The sequence below is a fragment of the Poromitra crassiceps genome (assembly GCF_964638095.1).
Source record: "Poromitra crassiceps genome assembly, chromosome: 2".
NCBI lineage: Eukaryota > Metazoa > Chordata > Actinopteri > Beryciformes > Melamphaidae > Poromitra > Poromitra crassiceps.
In genome coordinates, this window is record NC_139624.1 from 99,792,428 (window position 1) to 99,817,307 (window position 24,880).

At 46.6% G+C, this 24,880-nt stretch overlaps 1 protein-coding gene across 2 annotated transcripts in view; it reads left to right on the top strand.

Moving 5' to 3' along the window:
• Window positions 1-24,880, top strand: part of tmem108 (transmembrane protein 108) — an 80,024-nt gene that overhangs the window by 35,214 nt on the left and 19,930 nt on the right. For both annotated transcript variants that reach the window (XM_083632122.1, XM_083632121.1), the window contains one exon: window positions 15,645-15,728. In XM_083632122.1, coding sequence (XP_083488248.1) covers window positions 15,689-15,728 — 40 coding nt within the window. In that variant the 5' untranslated portion in view covers window positions 15,645-15,688. The remainder of the gene's footprint in view (window positions 1-15,644; window positions 15,729-24,880) is intronic.

Consider the following 24,880-nt stretch of genomic DNA (forward strand, 5'->3'; position numbering starts at 1 on the left):
GAGCATGTTGTGAGACGAGCAAGAAGAAGCATGTGGACTAGTGATTTCATAGCTGGGGATGAATTTGTAGATTCTCTGCATAGCAGTGCTTTCCTCAGCATAGATTCTGCTGTTTCATACTGTCTGTTCATACCCAGCGCATGAACGCATGAACGCTGTGTTTATGTCCCCGCGGTTATGTAACCAAGTGAGGCATGCCAGTGATTGGTCGGGACAGGATGATGTGTCCCCGCTACTGTCTCTGTGAACGGCATGGTGAGAGCCTAATGTTCTTTTAATGGCTGATGTGTTGCTGCACCACAGGGAGGGCCTGGGGGGGGGGGAAAGCTACGGCGCTGATTGATGACCCCCGCAGTCTGCGCCAGCCTTCATGACACAGCACTAGCCTTCATGACACAGCACCAGCCTTCATGACACAGCACCAGCCTTCATGACACAGCACCAGCCTTCATGACACAGCACCAGCCTTCATGACACAGCACCAGCCTTCATGACACAGCGCCAGCCTTCATGACACAGCACCAGCCTTCATGACACAGCGCCAGCCTTCATGACACAGCACCAGCCTTCCTTCATGACACAGCACCAGCCTTCATGACACAGCACCAGCCTTCATGACACAGCACCAGCCTTCATGACACAGCACCAGCCTTCCTTCATGACACAGCGCCAGCCTTCATGACACAGCACCAGCCTTCACCATGACTCAGCACCAGCCTTCATGACACAGCACTAGCCTTCATGACACAGCACCAGCCTTCATGACACAGCACCAGCCTTCTTCATGACACAGCACCAGCCTTCCTTCATGACACAGCGCCAGCCTTCATGACACAGCACCAGCCTTCACCATGACTCAGCACCAGCCTTCATGACACAGCACTAGCCTTCATGACACAGCACCAGCCTTCATGACACAGCACCAGCCTTCATGACACAGCACCAGCCTTCACCATGACTCAGCACCAGCCTTCATGACACAGCACTAGCCTTCATGACACAGCACCAGCCTTCATGACACAGCACCAGCCTTCATGACACAGCACCAGCCTTCATCATGACACAGCACCAGCCTTCATGACACAGCACCAGCCTTCATGACACAGCACCAGCCTTCTTCATGACACAGCACCAGCCTTCATGACACAGCACCAGCCTTCATGACTCAGCACCAGCCTTCATGACACAGCACCAGCCTTCATCATGACACAGCACCAGCCTTCATGACACAGCACCAGCCTTCATGACACAGCACCAGCCTTCATGACACAGCACCAGCCTTCATGACACAGCACCAGCCTTCATGACACAGCACCAGCCTTCATGACACAGCACCAGCCTTCCTTCATGACACAGCACCAGCCTTCATGACACAGCACCAGCCTTCTTCATGACACAGCACCAGCCTTCATGACACAGCACCAGCAACTCATCCTGCCACACTTGCCAGTCGGGGGCCACGGCAGCGCTCACCCGCACAGTGACTCAGCAATGCGACCTCAGCTGGACAGTTGGCTCCATGGAGAGAGATTGAGGATTTAGAAAGCTGGTCCTGCTCTCTACCTCGTCCTGCTCTCTACCTCGCCCTGCTCTCTACCTCGCCCTGCTCTCTACCTCGCCCTGCTCTCTACCTCGCCCTGCTCTCTACCTCGCCCTGCTGCTCTCTACCTCGCCCTGCTGCTCTCTACCTCGTCCTGCTCTCTACCTCGCCCTGCTCTCTACCTCGTCCTGCTCTCTACCTCGCCCTGCTTTCTACCTCGCCCTGCTCTCTACCTCGTCCTGCTCTCTACCTCGTCCTGCTCTCTACCTCGTCCTGCTCTCTACCTTGCCCTGCTCTCTACCTCGTCCTGCTCTCTACCTCGTCCTGCTCTCTACCTCGCCCTGCTCTCTACCTCGCCCTGCTGCTCTCTACCTCGTCCTGCTCTCTACCTCGTCCTGCTCTCTACCTCGTCCTGCTCTCTACCTCGTCCTGCTCTCTACCTCGCCCTGCTCTCTACCTCGCCCTGCTCTCTACCTCGTCCTGCTCTCTACCTCGCCCTGCTCTCTACCTCGTCCTGCTCTCTACCTCGCCCTGCTCTCTACCTCGTCCTGCTTTCTACCTCGCCCTGCTCTCTACCTCGTCCTGCTCTCTACCTCGCCCTGCTCTCTACCTCGTCCTGCTCTCTACCTCGCCCTGCTCTCTACCTCGCCCTGCTCTCTACCTCGTCCTGCTCTCTACCTCGCCCTGCTCTCTACCTCGTCCTGCTCTCTACCTCGCCCTGCTCTCTACCTCGCCCTGCTGTTCTCTACCTCGTCCTGCTCTCTACCTCGTCCTGCTCTCTACCTCGTCCTGCTCTCTACCTCGCCCTGCTGCTCTCTACCTCGTCCTGCTCTCTACCTCGCCCTGCTCTCTACCTCGCCCTGCTCTCTACCTCGCCCTGCTCTCTACCTCGCCCTGCTGCTCTCTACCTCGTCCTGCTCTCTACCTCGCCCTGCTCTCTACCTCGCCCTGCTCTCTACCTCGTCCTGCTCTCTACCTCGCCCTGCTCTCTAACTCGCCCTGCTGGCATTTGATTTAGGCCGGTTGCTGTATTGGATCAATACTTGGCCTGGCTGGACAATGAAGTTATCAAAGCACCACGGCGGGTCAGCAGCCATGTGCTTGAGTCACCGGCAGTTCTGTGACCCTCATATACTGACGAAATATGGTTTCATAACAGAATTGTTCGTAGTAATCGGCTTGTCTATTGTGCAATAAGCCATGGTCTTATGCGATAGGTGCCAAGCACTTGGTGTTTTGCAAGGTCACCAAGACGGTGTTAACACCCCCAGAGGTAAAGGCTTGATCTCTCCTGAGTCAGCCGTGCTGCGGCCTCAAAAACACGAGTGCAGGAAACACATGGGGAGGGCGAGAGAGGAGAGAAGAGAAGAGAAGAGAGAGAGCCTTATCAGGGTCTGTTTGCTGATTCCCATCAAAGGGGTGAAACATCAAAGTGGAAACAGACGCCCTCCCTGTTGTGGGCGTTTCCCCTGGGTCACCTCTAAAAGCGCGAGGCTGGGGGGGGGGGGCATCACACAACATGAAATGGAACTAAACATGAGACCACATCAGCAATGGTCCCACTGCTTTGATGTGATGCGCTGCCCACCAGCTTTTATTATGCCACGCTTTCCAGCATGCCTGTATGGATACATTGTGCTCATTATCTGTTGTGATGAATGATGATGAATGATAAAAAGAAAAAAAAAGATTTTGCTTTCAGCAAATGTTTTTAATTTGCTCTTTAAAATGCAGGATCTTACATTTATAATTGTGAGGCAGTGTCACAGCCTCATCTCTCTCGTCTTTATTCCTCGCTTGATTTCACTGCATGTATCTGTCCAATTAAGAGCCACACTTTTCACACTTCACTTCTGAACAGCCCTCCTCAGACAGAAGCTGACGGGAATCTCCCTCCAGTTTGTAACATGGAGATAAACCAGAGTGTGAGAAGAACATCGTATCAAACCGGAGTGAGAGAAGTATCAGTTGGAACAAAGCTGGCGATTAGAGGTCCGGTTATCAGTTGGCTGTGACAGCACAACTCTGCCTCCCACACTACCCTCCTCCCTGGTGATGGAAAAGCTCTCAGTCTGCAGCCTCACCTCCCTCCTCCCTGGTGATGGAAAAGCTCTGAGTCTGCAGCCTCACCTCCCTCCTCCCTGGTGATGGAAAAGCTCTGAGTCTGCAGCCTCACCTCCCTCCTCCCTGGTGATGGAAAAGCTCTCAGTCTGCAGCCTCACCTCCCTCCTCCCTGGTGATGGAAAAGCTCTGAGTCTGCAGCCTCACCTCCCTCCTCCCTGGTGATGGAAAAGCTCTCAGTCTGCAGCCTCACCTCCCTCTTCCCTGGTGATGGAAAAGCTCTCAGTCTGCAGCCTCACCTCCCTCCTCCCTGGTGATGGAAAAGCTCTCAGTCTGCAGCCTCACCTCCCTCCTCCCTGGTGATGGAAAAGCTCTCAGTCTGCAGCCTCACCTCCCTCCTCCCTGGTGATGGAAAAGCTCTCAGTCTGCAGCCTCACCTCCCTCCTCCCTGGTGATGGAAAAGCTCTCAGTCTGCAGCCTCACCTCCCTCCTGCCTGGTGATGGAAAAGCTCTCAGTCTGCAGCCTCACCTCCCTCCTCCCTGGTGATGGAAAAGCTCTCAGTCTGCAGCCTCTGTGAGCCAGCCTGTGGCCGCGGCCTCTACAGTATAGCCTACAAAGAAAGCAGTAGAATAGCGGGAAGTCCCAAATTAAAAGCATTGTTGTGCCTGAGGCTGTGCGGCCACAGAGAGCCGGAGTGACAGGCGTATTTCATTGTGCCGTCTCTCGGGTGACCTTGGCTTTGGCCTCCAGTCCGCCGCGCCCCCTCCACTGCTCACAGCAGCCTGAGACATTCAGGCAGCAGAGCCTGTCAGCAGCACCACAAACACAAAGACTGGACGTGGCCCCCTGGAGACAAGCAGATTGTTACTAGATTTGTCACTCTCTCTCTATGGTGAGTGAGCAGTTTTGTTATTTCATCTCTGCTTTTTTTCCTCTTTTTTCTCAATTCTGTTTGAGTCCCAAAATGTCCTTGTGAATGAATTTGAATATAATGTAGTATTAGGGTTGCCATGGTGATGGGTGATGGCCGCCGTCTGTGTGTGCATGTCAGTTGCCATGTTTTTTTTGTTGCTCTCCAGTAAAAGCTACGTGCAAAGTGCAAAGCAAAAAAAGACGTTTCAGCCCCCGACCCCCAAAATAAGGGTGCAGAGACCCTCACTATCCCCGGAGGTGGTTGAAGCATACAAACATTGGTGCTCACATGAAAATGTCTGAAACAAAACAAACAATTATTGTTAAAATGTGCTATTTTTAATAGTTTTTAAATGGTATTTCACACATTTTGTAGTTCACATATTCTTTAGGCCAATTTCACACATTCTGGAAGTTAATTCGCGACCCACCCAGTGGTGTCCCGTGACCTCCCAGGGGGTCCCAACCATGGTCCCAACCCCCACTGCTCTAAACAAAATAGGACAAATCAGCATGTTTGTAAACAAACTACGGTAGTGTTAATTTGTCTTAGTCCCGTGTCATATGTCCTTCCATGTCCACACGGAGACGAGTTTAGGTGTAAACACAGCAGGTACACCCAAAACATGAATGAGGGCCCCGTCACTGGAACACCTAAATGGATTGAAAGTTGGAAACTCTCATTCATGTTTGGGTTTGCACGTTGCACCTGTGTTTACCCTGCCTTTTAGACACAAAATGGCTGCTGTGAAAAAGGTCAATGAGCTGAACTGTGATTCAGCTGCTCTCCTGTCACAGGTCCATGTGCCACATTCAGCTCCTCCTCGCCTCTCTCACCAAAAACCTCCAACATAACGGGTGTAAATGAAACGCACCGCCATGTCACTGCGTCTCCACCCTCCCCCCATGCCCCCTCACCCCCGCGCTCTATGAATGAAAGAGCGTGTCTATGAGCTGGGCTGCAGCAGCAGCAGTGCAGATGAGGTATGAATGAAAGAGCGTGTCTATGAGCTGGGCTGCAGCAGCAGCAGTGCAGATGAGGTATGAATGAAAGAGCGTGTCTATGAGCTGGGCTGCAGCAGCAGCAGTGCAGATGAGGTATGAATGAAAGAGCGTGTCTATGAGCTGGGCTGCAGCAGCAGCAGTGCAGATGAGGTATGAATGAAAGAGCGTGTCTATGAGCTGGGCTGCTGCAGCAGCAGTGCAGATGAGGTATGAATGAAAGAGCGTGTCTATGAGCTGGGCTGCAGCAGCAGCAGTGCAGATGAGGTATGAATGAAAGAGCGTGTCTATGAGCTGGGCTGCAGCAGCAGCAGCAGTGCAGATGAGGTATGAATGAAAGAGCGTGTCTATGAGCTGGGCTGCAGCAGCAGCAGTGCAGATGAGGTATGAATGAAAGAGCGTGTCTATGAGCTGGGCTGCAGCAGCAGCAGTGCAGATGAGGTATGAATGAAAGAGCGTGTCTATGAGCTGGGCTGCAGCAGCAGCAGCAGTGCAGATGAGGTATGAATGAAAGAGCGTGTCTATGAGCTGGGCTGCAGCAGCAGCAGTGCAGATGAGGTATGAATGAAAGAGCGTGTCTATGAGCTGGGCTGCAGCAGCAGCAGTGCAGATGAGGTATGAATGAAAGAGCGTGTCTATGAGCTGGGCTGCAGCAGCAGCAGCAGCAGTGCAGATGAGGTATGAATGAAAGAGCGTGTCTATGAGCTGGGCTGCAGCAGCAGCAGTGCAGATGAGGTATGAATGAAAGAGCGTGTCTATGAGCTGGGCTGCAGCAGCAGCAGTGCAGATGAGGTATGAATGAAAGAGCGTGTCTATGAGCTGGGCTGCAGCAGCAGCAGCAGCAGTGCAGATGAGGTATGAATGAAAGAGCGTGTCTATGAGCTGGGCAGCAGCAGCAGCAGTGCAGATGAGGTATGAATGAAAGAGCTTGTCTATGAGCTGGGCTGCAGCAGCAGCAGCAGTGCAGATGAGGTATGAGTGTGGAGAGGCTCAGCTGCTCTCTTCACACCGTGCCATTGAGCTCATTAGGCCTGGACATTAGAGCAGAGGGAGGGAGTGGTGTAATGGCAGAGTTGTTACGGTGTTACCAGCAGCGGGCGAGGGGAAGGGTTTGGGTCTGTTGCAGACAGTTGGGGCATTCCTTTTGTATTGGGCACTAGGAATATCCCAGTTGGGTGATGTCACACCCGAATTGACCGTGTTCCTTTAACAGTCGGGAAACCAGCCAGCCAGGATAGCCATTATTAAAACAACAGTATTTGCTACAACTTTCACTACGGTGGAAGTGCAGATCTGCCGTCTTGGATTTTGAGGTTGGGCCTGGTGAGGCTCCCCCGAGTTCGGTGTAGGAAATCCGAGGGCAGGTGACGTCCTGACCTTTGAACTGTGAGATTCCCAGTACAAATGGAACGGGGCAAGTGTCACATCTTCAGGCAACAAAACATGTTTTCCACTGCACTTACTGTATGCCTGCAGCAATGTCCTGAGCTTACTGTAAGCCTGCAGCAATGTCCTGAGCTTACTGTAAGCCTGCAGCAATGTCCTGAGCTTACTGTAAGCCTGCAGCAATGTCCTGAGCTTACTGTAAGCCTGCAGCACTGTCCTGAGCTTACTGTATGCCTGCAGCACTGTCCTGAGTTTACTGTAAGCCTGCAGCACTGTCCTGAGCTTACTGTAAGCCTGCAGCACTGTCCTGAGCTTACTGTAAGCCTGCAGCAATGTCCTGAGCTTACTGTAAGCCTGCAGCAATGTCCTGAGCTTACTGTAAGCCTGCAGCACTGTCCTGAGCTTACTGTAAGCCTGCAGCACTGTCCTGAGCTTACTGTAAGCCTGCAGCAATGTCCTGAGCTTACTGTAAGCCTGCAGCAATGTCCTGAGCTTACTGTAAGCCTGCAGCAATGTCCTGAGCTTACTGTAAGCCTGCAGCAATGTCCTGAGCTTACTGTAAGCCTGCAGCAATGTCCTGAGCTTACTGTAAGCCTGCAGCAATGTCCTGAGCTTACTGTAAGCCTGCAGCAATGTCCTGAGCTTACTGTAAGCCCACACAGTCACTAATGTCCTGAGCTTACTGTAAGCCCACACAGTATGTCCTGAGCTTACTGTAAGCCTGCAGCAATGTCCTGAGCTTACTGTAAGCCTGCAGCACTGTCCTGAGCTTACTGTAAGCCTGCAGCAATGTCCTGAGCTTACTGTAAGCCTGCAGCAATGTCCTGAGCTTACTGTATGCCTGCAGCACTGTCCTGAGCTTACTGTAAGCCTGCAGCACTGTCCTGAGCTTACTGTAAGCCTGCAGCAATGTGTTGAGCTTACTGTAAGCCTGCAGCAATGTCCTGAGCTTACTGTAAGCCTGCAGCAATGTCCTGAGCTTACTGTAAGCCTGCAGCACTGTCCTGAGCTTACTGTAAGCCTGCAGCAATGTCCTGAGCTTACTGTAAGCCTGCAGCAATGTCCTGAGCTTACTGTAAGCCTGCAGCAATGTCCTGAGCTTACTGTAAGCCTGCAGCAATGTCCTGAGCTTACTGTATGCCTGCAGCACTGTCCTGAGCTTACTGTAAGCCTGCAGCAATGTCCTGAGCTTACTGTAAGCCTGCAGCAATGTCCTGAGCTTACTGTATGCCTGCAGCACTGTCCTGAGCTTACTGTAAGCCTGCAGCAATGTCCTGAGCTTACTGTAAGCCTGCAGCAATGTCCTGAGCTTACTGTATGCCTGCAGCACTGTCCTGAGCTTACTGTAAGCCTGCAGCAATGTCCTGAGCTTACTGTAAGCCTGCAGCAATGTCCTGAGCTTACTGTAAGCCTGCAGCACTGTCCTGAGCTTACTGTAAGCCTGCAGCAATGTCCTGAGCTTACTGTAAGCCTGCAGCAATGTCCTGAGCTTACTGTAAGCCTGCAGCAATGTCCTGAGCTTACTGTATGCCTGCAGCACTGTCCTGAGCTTACTGTAAGCCTGCAGCAATGTCCTGAGCTTACTGTATGCCTGCAGCACTGTCCTGAGCTTACTGTAAGCCTGCAGCAATGTCCTGAGCTTACTGTAAGCCTGCAGCAATGTCCTGAGCTTACTGTAAGCCTGCAGCAATGTCCTGAGCTTACTGTAAGCCTGCAGCAATGTCCTGAGCTTACTGTAAGCCTGCAGCAATGTCCTGAGCTTACTGTAAGCCTGCAGCAATGTCCTGAGCTTACTGTAAGCCCACACAGTCACTAATGTCCTGAGCTTACTGTAAGCCCACACAGTATGTCCTGAGCTTACTGTAAGCCTGCAGCAATGTCCTGAGCTTACTGTAAGCCCACACAGTATGTCCTGAGCTTACTGTAAGCCTGCAGCAATGTCCTGAGCTTACTGTAAGCCCACACAGTATGTCCTGAGCTTACTGTAAGCCTGCAGCAATGTCCTGAGCTTACTGTAAGCCCACACAGTATGTCCTGAGCTTACTGTAAGCCTGCAGCAATGTCCTGAGCTTACTGTAAGCCCACACAGTATGTCCTGAGCTTACTGTAAGCCTGCAGCAATGTCCTGAGCTTACTGTAAGCCCACACAGTATGTCCTGAGCTTACTGTAAGCCTGCAGCACTGTCCTGAGCTTACTGTGAGCCCACACAGTATGTCCTGAGCTTACTGTAAGCCTGCAGCACTGTCCTGAGCTTACTGTGAGCCCACACAGTATGTCCTGAGCTTACTGTAAGCCCACACAGTATGTCCTGAGCTTACTGTAAGCCTGCAGCACTGTCCTGAGCTTACTGTGAGCCCACACAGTATGTCCTGAGCTTACTGTAAGCCCACACAGTATGTCCTGAGCTTACTGTAAGCCTGCAGCACTGTCCTGAGCTTACTGTGAGCCCACACAGTATGTCCTGAGCTTACTGTAAGCCCACACAGTATGTCCTGAGCTTACTGTAAGCCTGCAGCAATGTCCTGAGCTTACTGTGAGCCCACACAGTATGTCCTGAGCTTACTGTAAGCCTGCAGCAATGTCCTGAGCTTACTGTAAGCCCACACAGTCACTGAGTTAAGAGGGGAGAAGGAGCAAGACATCTTGTTTTTCATTTTCACAGTACTTAGGAGAATGGCAAAAACACAAATGTACACATATCTAGAGCCGTGTTCTAATAGCCAGTTTTGTTGCTCACATTTATTGTTTTCATTCAGTTTATTCAGTTTTATAATCGGACATCAGGGAGGAGGAACGGAGAACCATACTACTGGTAGTAGTTTTTCACAGCTGTGTTAAGTCGCCAAGCTGTGTGATAAGATGCTGTGTTCAGTGTTTGGTGCTTTTGATATTCACTTGTCTGCCAATGAAAATGCAGCATAGCAAACCTACACCCGTCTCTGGTCAGGTGAAGAGAATAAAAAATAGGAAATGGAACTCAAGTGGAAGTATTGTTACTGATAAATCTTTATTGCAAGTTTGGACAGTGTGCGGGACTCCCTTTTTACATTTTATGAACACTGTGGGCCCTATCGTTGCAATCGGCGTAGAAACTGCGTTTAAGGCCTAGCGCTAGGCCGCCTAGCGCAGTTAGTGGGTGTGGACCAGCGCACTCGCTATCTTGGTATCGGCGCTACACGCAGCCTCAACCATTATAACCACGCCTTTTAAGCGTAAAATTATGCATAGTCCGCTCATTGGAGAATTGCAGTAAAGAGTCACACGCTTGCCTTTTAAGCTCCAATTCCTGGACAAATCCGGTAAAACCAGACAAAGCCAAGCACTCTGCCCCCCCCCCCCCCTCCCTTCATCCAGTCTGTCTGTCTCCATATATAGGCTATTATTCCATATTATTATGCTTCTCAAACCAATCTAACTGCAGTTTAAATACTGCAAGCATGTAAATACCCTACACTATAGCAAGATCAAAGTGAAAAGAATGTTCTAAATGCATCAGCTAGAAAAATATAGCCTATTATGGCTCAATTCCACCACATTTTACAGCCCTGCACAGCCCGTCACCACTCGGCTCTACTTGCTTCAACCCGATGGACGTTCTGCTTCGACCGCCCTTCATCTGCCCCCGCCCACACCTGGTCGTCACAGCGACCGCATATCTGCCCTCCACCCATGTTCTGAAATAGGCTATAACATAACGTTACAATTAAATCCATACACAGAACTTTTAAACTGTTTATGAAATACTGGTGCCTCTAAATTACCTACAGTGTGTGTGTGTGTGTGTGTGTGTGTGTGTGTGTGTGTGTGTGTGTGTGTGTGTGTGTGTGTGTGTGTGAGAGAGAGAGAGAGAGAGAGAGAGAGCAGTGCTGGCATGATCACAGTCCTTGATCCTGGCCTGAGCAGCCAGCTCATAGCATCACAGCATGTTGGGCGGGTGTTACAGTGTACATGGGCAAAAGTGACAATCGACCAGGAGAATGGATATCACTTTGTTGTTAGTCAAAACTCACAAGCGCTGCACGAGGGACGGGCGCGAGGGACGGGGGTTGCGCTAGAGTGAAGCCTCTACCCCCGCGGCCTCTCACCAGGCAAAACCGCGGCTTCACCAGGCGCCTGCGGCCTAGCGGAGCCGACGCAGCACTAACTACACAAGCGCTTCAGAGCAGCGGACTTTTGGACAATTGAAACCACCGCGCCGATTTTATTTCACCAGAGGCGAAGGCAGCAAAACAAAAGACTGATAGAAAAGCATAATAGAAGAGAAAAGAAGGTAAACTGGTATGCAGCGCTGCATTGACAGTAGGATATAGAGAGTAAACACGATTCTGCCTGACCAATCAGTCGCCTACAATGTTTTCACATCACGGTATGGACCCGGGTTGGCAGAATAGAACCCCGACGAGGCAGGTACTAAAAGTAGCCCAGCTCAGCCCCAAATCAAACCGAGCTGGGCCGGTTTATACCGGTGGGATGAGACCAAAAGTCGAGTCGAGCGGAGCGGGACCGCGCTACTAGCTGCGGTGGGATTGGGCCAATAGATTGGTGAAAGTTTGTCCAGAAAGTTATCATTTTCTCTCGCCTGCTGCAGGAAGGATGATGCACATAAATATACCCTACATTATGTAAAGTCATTGCATAAATGTGTTTTTATTATAAAACTAAATGTGAAGTAGGGCCAAGTTATTGGAGTGGACATCACAGTATAGCAGATGACAGTAGAAGCGCTGTCACTTATCTAAATCACGTTAAATCGACAACGGATATATATATAGGCCCAGGAGGACATATATGTTTCACATAGGGTGGTGTTTTCATTTCGATGTTTTATTTGGTCCAATATTGAAATGTTCTACAATTGCAGGTTGTGTTACCATTACACATTATTTTGGGAGCATGTAACCATATACAGTATTTCGGCTCATTTGGTTGCTATTTAGTAGCGAAATGGAGTACCACAATGCATGCTGGGACATTCACATTGCAGTGAACTTACAACTTCTTTTTTCTATGGGACGTGTTGTGTCTGTCTGAGCGAGGGAGTCAGAGAGAGAGAGTCGTATTGTGCCTGTCAGACTGAGGAGAGAGGGAGAGAGTGACACAGAGAAGGGTGACAGAGGGGAGCCAGAGGGGAGCGCTCCACGCAACCAGCGCACTGAATAGGCCTGGTTTTCAAAAGCGCAAAGCGCTAAATTTACGCCAGGTGGGAAGATATCATTAGGCCGATATTTAACGCCGAAACGCCCATTCTCGCCCATTCAGGGAGTGCGCCACGCCCATTCGGCCTAAAGCGCATTTGGCAGCGTAAAGCCATATTGATATCTTCCCGAGGCAGGCGCAAGGCACGTTTTTTCGCGCCGAAGGCCCGTTTTAGCGCCGAAGGCCTGTGGGAGAATAGGGGCCTATGTCCTTGTCCGACGCACCTGCCCCAGGAAAGAGACGTGCGAGTTCTCCTTTTAACAGTTTGGTAACTCACCTGCAATTTACAGTTAGGCTAGTTTTTGATGCAATACTTATGAAGATAGATGTGATTTTAAAATGTAGTGAAGTATAATAGCCTACTTCATTATGAAGATAGATGTGATTTTAAAATGTAGTGAAGTATAGCTTGCTAGCTACTTCAGTCACATACGTATACTTCAGCTAAATTAATACTTCAGTCAAATTAACTCCCCCCCCCCAAAAAAAAGCCACTCAACTAGGCTACAGTAACGAGTGCAGAGTAAATACAATTTGTTACCTTCATCCTTGCTTACTAAACACAGTTTTCAAAACCCATTAAACATTATGTTGATTGACAGTTGAGAGCCTGTAGAGGTTGGTGGGCTGAGATGCAGCGTGTTACCTCCTCTCCATCCTCAGAGAGTGAAGCCATCCATTTAGGAGGAGCACCGCCTTCTGAAAGGATCAGCACCCTGCGCTTGTGTTTTCTCCCCCTCTCATCTTCCCCTCCACCTAGAGAGATGCAGGGTGCCTGCTGGAAGCAGACCTCTCGTCTGACGGGGGCGTCAATCCAATTTCACATCTCACACTCACAACAGGTTATTTATGCAGTGGGTAGTGTGAGTGGTGCTCAGGTGTGTGTATCTATGTTATGGTTTATGTGAATTCTGTGTGTGTGTGTGTGTGTGTGTGTGCCGCGCGTGCGTGCGTAGTGTGGATATGTGTTTTACCCAAAGGCATGGCAACAAAAGAAGGCATACTAACGCTTATGTTCTTGGGCTGGGTGATATGGACCAAAAATTATATCTAGGTATTTTCAGGCTGAATGGCGATACACAATACACTATTGTCGGTATTTTCCACGAAATAGTTTAAATGTTCAGTTGTAACTTGGTGTTTTCACAAAGATTTTTGATAAATAATCATCAATGTGGATATAATAACTAAGTGAGTTATGGAAAATAATAGAACAGCTAGAACAGGCTGGTAAGTTCCGAAAATTACATCACTTCAATGTAATGCAGCCTTTAAAACCTGGAAAAGACAACACTTATGCCATATCACAATATTATGATATCCAAAATCTAAGACGATATCTAGTCTAATATCACGATATCCATTACCTGATACTGTGTTACTGTTGTCTGATGATGCCTGGTTACCACAGACCGTTACCTGATACTGTGTTACTGTTGTCTGATGATGCCAGGTTACCACAGACCGTTACCTGATACTGTGTTACTGTTGTCTGATGAGGCCAGGTTACCACAGACCGTTACCTGATACTGTGTTACTGTTGTCTGATGATGCCAGGTTACCACAGACCGTTACCTGATACTGTGTTACTGTTGTCTGATGATGCCTGGTTACCACAGGCCATTACCTGATACTGTGTTACTGTTGTCTGATGATGCCTGGTTACCACAGGCCATTACCTGATACTGTGTTACTGTTGTCTGATGATGCCTGGTTACCACAGGCCATTACCTGATACTGTGTTACTGTTGTCTGATGATGCCAGTTTACCACAGACCGTTACCTGATACTGTGTTACTGTTGTCTGATGATGCCTGGTTACCACATGCCATTACCTGATACTGGGCACTATCTTGGTACAGGCGATATCCCCTATTTGCGCTTGTGCACTTGTTTGCGCATGCCTTAGGGCAGGGAAGATAGCAGTCCGCCTTGCACTAGTGTCCAGGGGCCGGTTGCACCAACTGGTCTATATGCCTGGTCGTAAATCCTACGTCGGTCTTAGTTAAGACCAGTCTTTACACTGTGCCACTACGCTCTCTCAGCCACTACTGTAAAACACCCTCCCTCCTCCCACCCTCCCTCGCTCCGGGGGAAAAATGGCGGCGATTGAGCCAGAAAGACAGTCTGAATGAAATTGAATGTAACGTTCCCAATTCTATGTATTAAATTCTCAAAAAATAACGGCAACATTTTGGAAGGCTAAGCCACACAACTAGCTTGTTGTAATCTAACATCATGCTTCAAAAGATGGAGAACTGGCTGTGTTACGACGATGAGGGTAAGGACTCAAAACGGTCTCCGCTGATAAGACACGGAGATCTCTGTTACAGGCAGGCGCTACGCCTCCTCCTGACCAGGCGTAAGAGTTACGCCTGGTCGTAGTGAAAAGAAGGCTTAAGCCGTCTTGGTGCAACCGGCGTAGCTGTTAGGTCGTAAAGTTACGACCAACTTAGCTTAAGACCAGTGTAAGACCAGTTGGTGCAACCGGCCCCTGGTGTTATGCCGAGTAATTGCGCGCTGCTGACGATAGGATAATGCCATCTATCCCCACATTTTTACGCTGAAACGCCTAGTTTGGCATGTGGCACACCTATGTCCAGTACAATTATAACAGGTATGCGCTTGTGCACGCCACCAATTTGCATTGTGCGCAGTGTTAAACGAGCGCAAACGCTAAATTACTGCTTTTGCAAAGATAGGGCCCACTGTGTGTTACTGTTGTCTGATGATGCCACTTTACCACAGGCCATTACCTGATATACTGTGTCACTGTTGTCTGATGATGCCTGGTTACCATGCCATTACCTGATACGGTGTTACTGTTGTCTGCCAGGTACTGCATGGGTTAAATTGTCAGCGTTAAAGGATAAGGCTGGTGTTTTCTTAATGCATTTCTTATCGTCAACAAATCCGATGAAAAAAAAAAAAAATCAATTTCCAAAACATTTAGTGTCAAAGAGCCATGCCGTTGCTCTGGTAACACCATCATTGCAAATTTAATAAGGCGGCTTTTCCATCTCAGGAAAGTAGTAGTAGTTAAATAGTAGACGGAAATAGTCCCAAATAGAATTTCCCCCCAATTTGATTTGGTACTAACTACAACAGCCTGACTTTTCATGGTAACAGTTAGCGTTTAAATTTTTTTAACTGTCTTTGTGAGCTGTATTTAAAGGTTTTTAGCTTACAATTAAAAGAACATGAAAAGTAAAAATTGGAAGTGCGAAAGTAACAGGAGCAGAGTAAACGCATGGTTGATTTTGTTCTTTTCATAGGATTTGTTGACGATAAGAAATGTGTTTAAAAACACCAGCCATATCCTTTCAGTCACACAGGTCTCTACCCTACATCAGCATGCTCAGACACAATCACAGTGAGACTTGACCGTGACTGGAATTGATTGTGATACCTGAGTGCCAAGTTTCATCTTACCTGTCACTCTCTCTCTCTCTCTCTCTCTCTCTCTCTCTCTCTCTCTCTCTCTCTCTCTCTCTCTCTCTCTCTCTCTCTCTCTCTCTCTCTCTCTCTCTCTCTCTCTCTACCAGAGAACCATGAGCACTGTGGAGGAGGAGCCGGACCACATGATACCATGAAGACAAGCCTGCAGGTCCTGCGCTGCCAGCTGCTGAGTGAGTGGACCAGAACCGTCTGGAATATAGATCAACACGCTCGCACACACACGCACACACACACACACACGCACGCACGCACGCACGCACACACACACACACACACACACACACATCGTCATCATCATTATCATCATCACAGTTCACTCCAGGGTCCACAAACTTCCAAATAGAGTTTCTTTAGACCACATAACGTAACCCAATTGTATTGATTTGATTTCCTCAGTACCCCAGTTTGAGAAGATATGCTACCTGTCTGTACTGTAGAGGAAGATAGCAGTGAGAGTGAAATGTCTTACCCGGATAGTCATTCTTCATAATAGACCCTTCTCATGGGGGCCATTTTGTGTCGAAAAGGCAGAGTAAACACAGGTGCATGCAAAACACTAATTCCATGATTGGAATTTGGAAACCATCATGTGTTTTGCTTGCACTTGTGTTTATTCTGACTTTTCGACACAAAATGGCCCCCGTGAAAAGGGTCTATAATGAGAATGTGATAGTTATTGATCCTGTAAATTCCTTTTTCACTTCCACCCCTCCAGAATGCTAGAAGATTAGAATCATTCCATCATACATAAACTATTTGACAATTTATTCCAAAAAATATATTTTATTCAAAATCTCATTATTTTTACCTTACCATTACCAAAATAGCTTAGTGGTAGACTCAGTTCTCAGTCTCTAAAAACGATTTGCTCAATTAGAGGCTGAGGACAATCTCCCAGCTTTTGTTGCTAAAACTGGGTGGAAACATTATGAGAGTTTAAAAAAGTCGTCGCGGTGGAGGCGCGGTGACAGAAGTTGTGTGCTTATAAACAGATCAAATTGAATCAAATAATGTAACGTAATTGCTCAGGACATCCATTTTCAATGTTTTAAAAAGTTCTCTCCATGTTACAAAGTGATTCGCTGTATCTCCAGTTTGTTTCACTACGGAGGATAATGAGGGGAGAGCGTCATTTCTGAAATGACAAAAGGGTGTAGGTTTGTTAGCGGCCATTCTCGCTGCCGTTCTCACAACTGTCTTGCATTTACAAGTCCCCAGATGATTGGTAGGTGGAGATCTCCAATTGTCTGGCATCACAAGACTACTTACTAGTGGTGACTTCATAGAGTACCACAGGAGTCCAGAAACTAGTGGTGACTTCATAGAGTACCACAGGAGTCCAGAAGACCTGGATGCTAACACTTAACCGGTTACTTTGTCTAAAAGTCAATGGGATTTCTGTATGGGGATTTTGGTTAAATGCTTGAAATAAGATCTGTGGTTAACAAACGTTTATGAAACTGCAAACTTCAGCCAAATCATCTTCCTATATGTAAATGAAGACCACTTTTTTCTGAAGCGTACCTGTAAATGCATTTTTGTGATTTTCAGAAACTATAGAAACTATACCTCATTTGACTGGAGACCTGAACACCAGTTTTGGAGCCACTGTCACAGACTGTAGACAGCCGATAGAGGCTACACACACCATACTGTACCCCCTCAGTTCTTGTTCTATTTCCATACTCCTTTATGATGGAGTCTGGGCTGCTTTACATGCTGAAGCTGGTAGCGAGGTCTGGGGGAGCGGAGGTACAAGCCTCTGGCAGCCTATCCCAGCAGTACAGTATGTCACATGAATATGGAAGCTGGGGCCAGGCTGCGCCCGCCAGTCTCCTGGACGCTACGGTTAGCTAAACAGGCTGCTGATATTGCACCCCAGACTCTGTTAAAGGCTGTCTCTGACACATCTGCCTCAGAAGGGATGAACTTGGACTGGACTGCTTATGGGCAGAGCACTTTAAGCTGTAGCAGAGGTGGAGTGAGGTCATATTGCAGTGGTCTATTCTAAAGTGGGGAAAGGCAGAGTAGAAAACGTAGCCAAACCTAGTATAGATTGGTTTATGTTAAGACCAAGGCCAGATTTGGATTTTGGATTTTTTCCGTCTGTACGTCCGTCCGATGTTCGTTAATGCGATATCTGAGGAACGTCTTGATGGAATCTCATCAAATTTGCCTCAAACGTTGACTTGGACTCAATGATGAACTGATTAGATTTTGGTGGTCAAAGGTCAAAGTTCAAGGTCATTGTGACCTCACGAACGCCATTCCCAAGTTTGTTAACGCGATATCTCAGGAACGGCTTCACGGAATTCCTTCCAATTTGGCTCAAACGTCGACTTGGATGGAAGGATGAACTGATTCGATTTTGGTGATCAAAGGTCAAGGTCACTGTGACCTCTCGAACGTCATTTTCAAGCTTGTTAGTGCGATATCTCAGGAATGCCTTGATGGAATTTCTTCGAATTTGCCTCAAACATCCACCTGGACTCAAAAATGAGCTGATTAGATTTTGGTGGTCAAAGGTCAAGGTCACTGTGACCTCACGAACGCCATTTTCATGCTTGGTAACGCCATATCTCAGTAACACCTTGATGAAATGTCTTCACATTTGGCTCAAACGTCATAGTCTGGACAGACATGCATGTCGACTGCTCGCTTGGTGGCGGAGGCATATATCCGCAGTGTGGTCGTACTAGTTTTATTTGATTTAACAGGCGGAAACTCAAATCTGGCTAAAATTAAAATATTATTTTCTATTTTGTATTTTTTTTTGCCTCATTTTGAGTTTTCCCCTGGTAAATCAAATATTTGATAGCATAAGACTCACTGTCCCTCTTGGAGCTTCCTCAGGCATATGACAGTTCCATCAGGTTGCCTTTTGCCAGTGTGCAGAGCTGAGAGGCCCACCTGAGGTCTTGTCTCTATGCAGTATGGAGACATTCCTCATTTCTCTCTCCAGACCAGCCATCTGCAGGAGACAGATGTGCCGTAACATCCTGAGGCTGCAGGCAGAAGGAGAGATGTTGCAGATAGAATAGAACTAAGATGGATGACGCCGCGTCATGACAGCCGTCAGAGGGGGACGTTTCTCTCCTGCCTTCTCTGGTTTCCTCTGGTCAACCTCAGTACTGTTTTTCTTGGTCCTCCTCTGTCATCTGCATTTCTCTGCATTGTCTTCCAAATCCCAGAGGTCCTCTTCACCGTTTGTTTGTAACAAATTGAGTTTTGCCTATCAGCTCAGTCTTCAAAGCGATGCCGTACAACTAGTTGCTTAATACCCTACTCTCCAGAAGTGCAAATTGCATTTTGAAGTCATCTTCTATAGAAACACCTTATCTGAGCGACTGTTTAGCAAGCAGCAGAAATGAGGATATGGCTTGAGAAATCCCCATAGTTCAGGTTGCCTATGATTATAGTGTGGCGGCAACAGAGTGTGCTCTTTCTAATCTAAAACCACTAACACAGGTGAAATGGTGACATTTTCTGTGAGTGGGTAACTTTTTTTTACTGCGGGCTTGAAGCTCTTGTTCTCTCCTGATTTCAGACAACTTCCTGTTTAGTGTTTTGTCCTTCCTGTCGGATCCGGCAAACCGCCCCCCAGTCACGGCTCCTAAATCATTATCCCAGTAAACAAAAGCGCCCTTAGTTGTTCTTGTTCTCTCTCTCTCTCTCTCTCTCTCTCTCTCTCTCTCTCTCTCTCTCCCACTCTCTTTCTGTGCCTGACTCTCAGATAAACATGTCCGCGTTCAAAGCCGCTGTAACCTGACAAACAGGAAGCCATTATCCTGCTGTGGCGAAAGCCTGTGCTCTTATCTCTGGGCTCACATCTGTAGCCCCCCCCCCCCCCCCCCCCCCACCCCCAATCGCCTCTCCCCACCAATCCACCCCTCTGGTCCTCCTCCAGGCCGGTCCCAGCGCTCCACAGGATGTGCCCTATCTGTTCTCCCCCCCCCCCCCCCATGGGACAGACACTCTGCCCAGATTGGTACAGTAGACGAACACGCCCAGGAGGAATTTGTCTGTTTGCGCTACTGTAAAGATGGCGCTCTATTTATACACCCACACGCACATTTGTCTTCCCGTGAGACTGAATATCAAAATGCTCCATCTTCGCGTTTGGGAATTTACTTGTGCAAGCACTTTTGAATGAAGAATGTTATAGGGCCTTCATTGGAGAAGGTACATGAAAGATGAGTGTGCTCCAACAAAGGCACTGACCAGGAAGGAAAAGCTGTTGTTTTCTTTTTGGGTGGGATGGACAGTGAGATGTATTAACAACTGACTCATAATTTTTTTTTTTTATAACTGGACACTGAGTTTAGCATATAGCATATTAGCATATGTGTCACCTTTCAACACAACTGTTAATGTCACATACTGAGATGTTGTTATTGAGAGACGTCCTTTTTAATCAAGAAAAGTTTCCAAAATTAATAGTACGGTAGTAGTAGTCACAGCAGCAGTAGCTGGTGGTAGTTGTAGCAGTAGTCTAGTAATAAGTAAGTAAGTACGTAGTAAGTAAAGCTTTATTTATTATAGTACCTTTCAAAATGGTGAGTGCAAGTGCTGAACAAAATTAAAATAACAAGGGTTCTTCAAAGTGCACTGCAACAGTATAAAACAGAGTATTCAAAATAGCGGTGGTACTGATTGATTGATTGATTGATTAATTGATTGATATTTTTTATTTGAGTGTCATGCACCTTAAGGTGCCCAGCCCATATGGGTTTACAAGACACTATATAATATTTACAAATAGCCAAGATGGCGACACAGCAAATCATAATATACATTTGTACAGAATCAAGAAAAGAAAAGGCATTTCAACAAAACATTCACTTTCCAAGAGATACAATTGTACTGGGTACTAGTGTTGGTAGCAGTAATAGTAGTAGTAGTTCAGTTCCGTTATGTTTATAGCCCCTTATCACAAGCATGTCTCAAAGGGATATCATCACATCATCATCACAGTTATACTACATCCTACCCTATATTTACACACAACATACATACATCAATACTACACATTTTACTAGATTCCATTACGATACTACACAAACACAGCATATCTTTGGACTGTGGGAAGAAACCCACGCAGACACGGGAAGAACATGCAAACTCCACACAGAAAGGACCAGGGTGAAGATTCGAATCCACGACCTTCTTGCTGTGAGGCAACAGCGTTAACCACTGAGAGCACCATGCCACCCACAGCAAACAAGCCACTGTGGGGTTTTCGTGATCCCCAATCCATGCAGCTTTGTGCTTGATTGCTTGGTGTGGGCTGCCCACTTGGACCCCAAACTTTGGGGCCCATAATGAGCCTAGTTTTCAGCCCACAGTGCACCCACAGGGTTGCTGGGTAGTAGTGGCAATGGGTCCATTTGATAAACCATTATACAACCTGTATACATACAGGTTGAATAAATGAGTAACTATGTGAAGCGCCTGGTCTGGCCATGCGTGATAATCCAGCAGTTATCAGAGAGACACCAGGCAGTTGGCCTGCTGATAAAGGGTTTTGTGCACCTGAAGCTGATGGATCTGATTTGTTCATCGCCTGTTCTGATGGCACGTCAAAGCTTGATTGATTGATTGATTGAAGTGTTTATTTCGAATATGAAAGCAAAATAATAAAACAAAAGCCATTTCAGAAACAAAGAAAAATAGAATATATACATATTCGAAAAGGAGTGGGAAGAAGTAAAACTTATTAACTCCCACCCCTTCTCCATAAATAATAAATAATAACAAAGCTTCAAATGAAATACCACAAAGGCTTAGTCCTTAGCCGACCAGGGTTCGAATCCAACCGTGGTCCTTTGCCGCATGTCATCCCCCCTCTCTCTCCCCACCTTTCCTGTCTACCTACGTAGCGTGCGTGCGTGCGTGCTATAGTATGATAATGGGCTCATTGATATGCTGATGGATTCTGTAGATAAAGCCTTCTCCATTTGCCCTGGTGGATCTGGGGGGAATCCCATGGAGCAATGTCCACTATATAGACGGTTTTCACTTGACAACATAAAACATTATAAATTGAACCCCAGCTCACTTTCTGTTGCAGTGTTTGCTAGTACCATAGAGACACTGCATGAAATATATGGAAGCCCATAGCGGACTTTATTCAAATGATAATGTAAACTTGAAAATGATAATGTAAACTTGAAAATGGTAATGTAATTCCTCAATAACATTATCATTTTCAACACATGTGTGTGTTATTTCAGTAAAAATGAAAATGAAAATGGAATAATCCAATTTTCATTTTCATTTTCATATACTTGTAAGGGCTTTCTATGACTATATAAGAATTAAAATGACAAGCTGTTTGACATTTAATTTTCAAAGTCCATAGCCCGCTCTACAATGGACTATATTCAAATGGTAATTTAAATTTGGTAATGAAAATGCAATCCCAAAAATGCAGCCTAATTTTCCATCTCTGCAAGCATTAATTAAGTCACAATTCAAATTATAATGCATTTTTGTAGAAAATGTCAAATGATCATTTAAATGGTATTTGACATTTCATTTGAATTTAGTCATACTGCTTTTCAATGGACTATATCAAACTTGTAATTTAAATGTGGAAATGTAAATGCAATCCAAAAAATCCAGCCTAATTTTCCATCCCTGCAAGCATTATGTAAGTCACAATTCAAATGAAAATGCATTTGTATTTGACATTACATGTTTGACATTCGACATTACATTATCAAAGACTGCCCATAGCTGACTCAATTCAAATGATAATTTAAACTTGAAAATGGTAATGTAATTCCTCAATGACATTATCATTTTCAACACATGTGTGTGTTATTTCAGTAAAAATGAAAATGAAAATGGAATAATCCAATTTTCATTTTCATTTTCATATACTTGTAAGGGCTTTCTATGACTATATAAGAATTAAAATGACAAGCTGTTTGACATTTAATTTTCAAAGTCCATAGCCCGCTCTACAATGGACTATATTCAAATGGTAATTTAAATTTGGTAATGAAAATGCAATCCCAAAAATGCAGCCTAATTTTCCATCTCTGCAAGCATTAATTAAGTCACAATTCAAATTATAATGCATTTTTGTAGAAAATGTCAAATGATCATTTAAATGGTATTTGACATTTCATTTGAATTTAGTCATACTGCTTTTCAATGGACTATATCAAACTTGTAATTTAAATGTGGAAATGTAAATGCAATCCAAAAAATCCAGCCTAATTTTCCATCCCTGCAAGCATTATGTAAGTCACAATTCAAATGAAAATGCATTTGTATTTGACATTACATGTTTGACATTCGACATTACATTATCAAAGACTGAACATGCTTTGCAATGTACTCTATTCAAATGAAAAACAGCAAAACAGCGCCTCCCGTGTATTGCAGGTTCACTTCGTGCGTTATCTGTGACAAAATGAAAATGAAAATGCAATCTGTCAGGCCGCTCGTCAAGGCGGGTCTTCAATTGGGAGGATGTCACTCATTGGCTACTTTCAGGCTGCCCCAGTTGACCCATGGAGTTGACCGCGGAAGTAAACAGACCCACTTCTGGTCTGTCGCCTTCAACCACAGCAGTCAGGCATGTAGCCTAATGTGCGTTTTTGTTCATATTTAAAGAAGAAACAGCATTATTTATCGGTGCATGGTGTTCATACTGCGGAAGTGACAGCCTAACTGGTCGCTCCACTATCCTGTCTCCATGCGCGTGCATGTGATTGTTGTTTACTTCCTGCAGCAGCTGTTGTGCACTTCTGCCCGCAGATTCACCACAACTCCACAATGAAACAATGAAGTCTCCGGCGGATGAGAACTACTCTTCTTTGCTTTTTACCATCTTTTAATCTCCACTGTGCCTGTCCACGATTATTACAGCTTTTCAGAGCAGCGATGACTGCTAAAAAGATTAATGCAAAAAAAGCGATTCACTGCGGGTTTCGATCAGCATATACAAAAGGTTTCAACACTGTAACCCATGCACCTAACCCTCTTCGCCACCAGTCCACTCCAGTTTACCGAAGTCAACTCACCTTATAATGAATGACTACGCAACATCCGTGGCTAGTTGAACTGAAGTGTTTCACATTAACTTGTTGCTCATTAAAACGTTGAACTATTCGCTGCTACTGATAGTTGAGACTGCACGGTTTACAAGAACTGGCAAGAGCATTGATCTCTGGCACGAGGCAACTGAAAATAACTTGAAATATCATATTTTTCAATCTGATCCTCTGTCTTCTTATCAATACTGCTCCTCCTTTAAATGTAGTCTATGTGAGACCACATGCCCTTTTGCCAATTTGCCAGATAGACGAACAACAGCCGCATGCCAGAGTGCAGTGCTTTTCCACCGTCTTTAACTGAAGTGAGTGCTCTGGAAATCATGTATTCTATTGACAAGAATCTAAACTTCTGTGGTGGGTGGCGCCAACGAGAAAAGGGGAGGTGCCCGAATTACTTCATATAGGGTTACCTGTAGGAGGAGGAACACTAGAGCACAGCTGATTCAGGCCAGATGATTGAGGCAGGTGCACACCTCAGTCCATGCTGGCATGCAGGGAAGGCCACAGAGCAGGAACAAAGAGATAATCTGCTTCCCTGCTGGGTTGAAGGCGGCTGGTAGTCGATAGGACAGTTACCATCGACGTACCAGAGCATCAGCGGGTCCAGTCGCTGCTCTTGCCGTGATATATTTTGTTTGTTATTTTGGGGTTTATTCTCTGTCTAGTTCGCCCTGGCAAGTGTGCTGGTAGCGGGCAAAGAAGAATGGGCTTTGCCCTCAGGGCGGACTAGTTTTCTTTTTTTTCTGTTTGTTTGTTTATTTGTTTGTTTGCTTATTTAATCCGCTTCTTCCCCACCATTGCCACTTCACCTGGTAATCCCAGTTTGACTATCAGGGCAGGCTTAAAGTGTGCCGTGCTTATAAATGGTTGCAGTGAATTGAATCACGTGTGTAAACTTTGTTTCACCCAGAGTGCCAGAGTTCTTTACCCTACGGGTGTGTGCAGTGAACAAACTGATTTATCCTACAGTGTGTAGCCTACTGGTGTGCAGTGAACATAACCCCTGCCCTGTTTAACTGAGAGGTTCTATGGAAAGAGGTCAATGTGGGCCTACTGGGATTGTCAAGCTGAACTTTTGTAATAAAATAATTTGCTGTTTAAAAGTACATCCTTGATTGTCATTCTTATGCTAGGGACCTATATGGTGGGTGTAACACTTCGTTACCAGCAGTTTCTTATCTGAGAAATGTGTGATTTTATGTCCCTTTTCCATGTTGCGCTGCAGTTTTCACCTCTCCGTGCCTCCCCCCCCA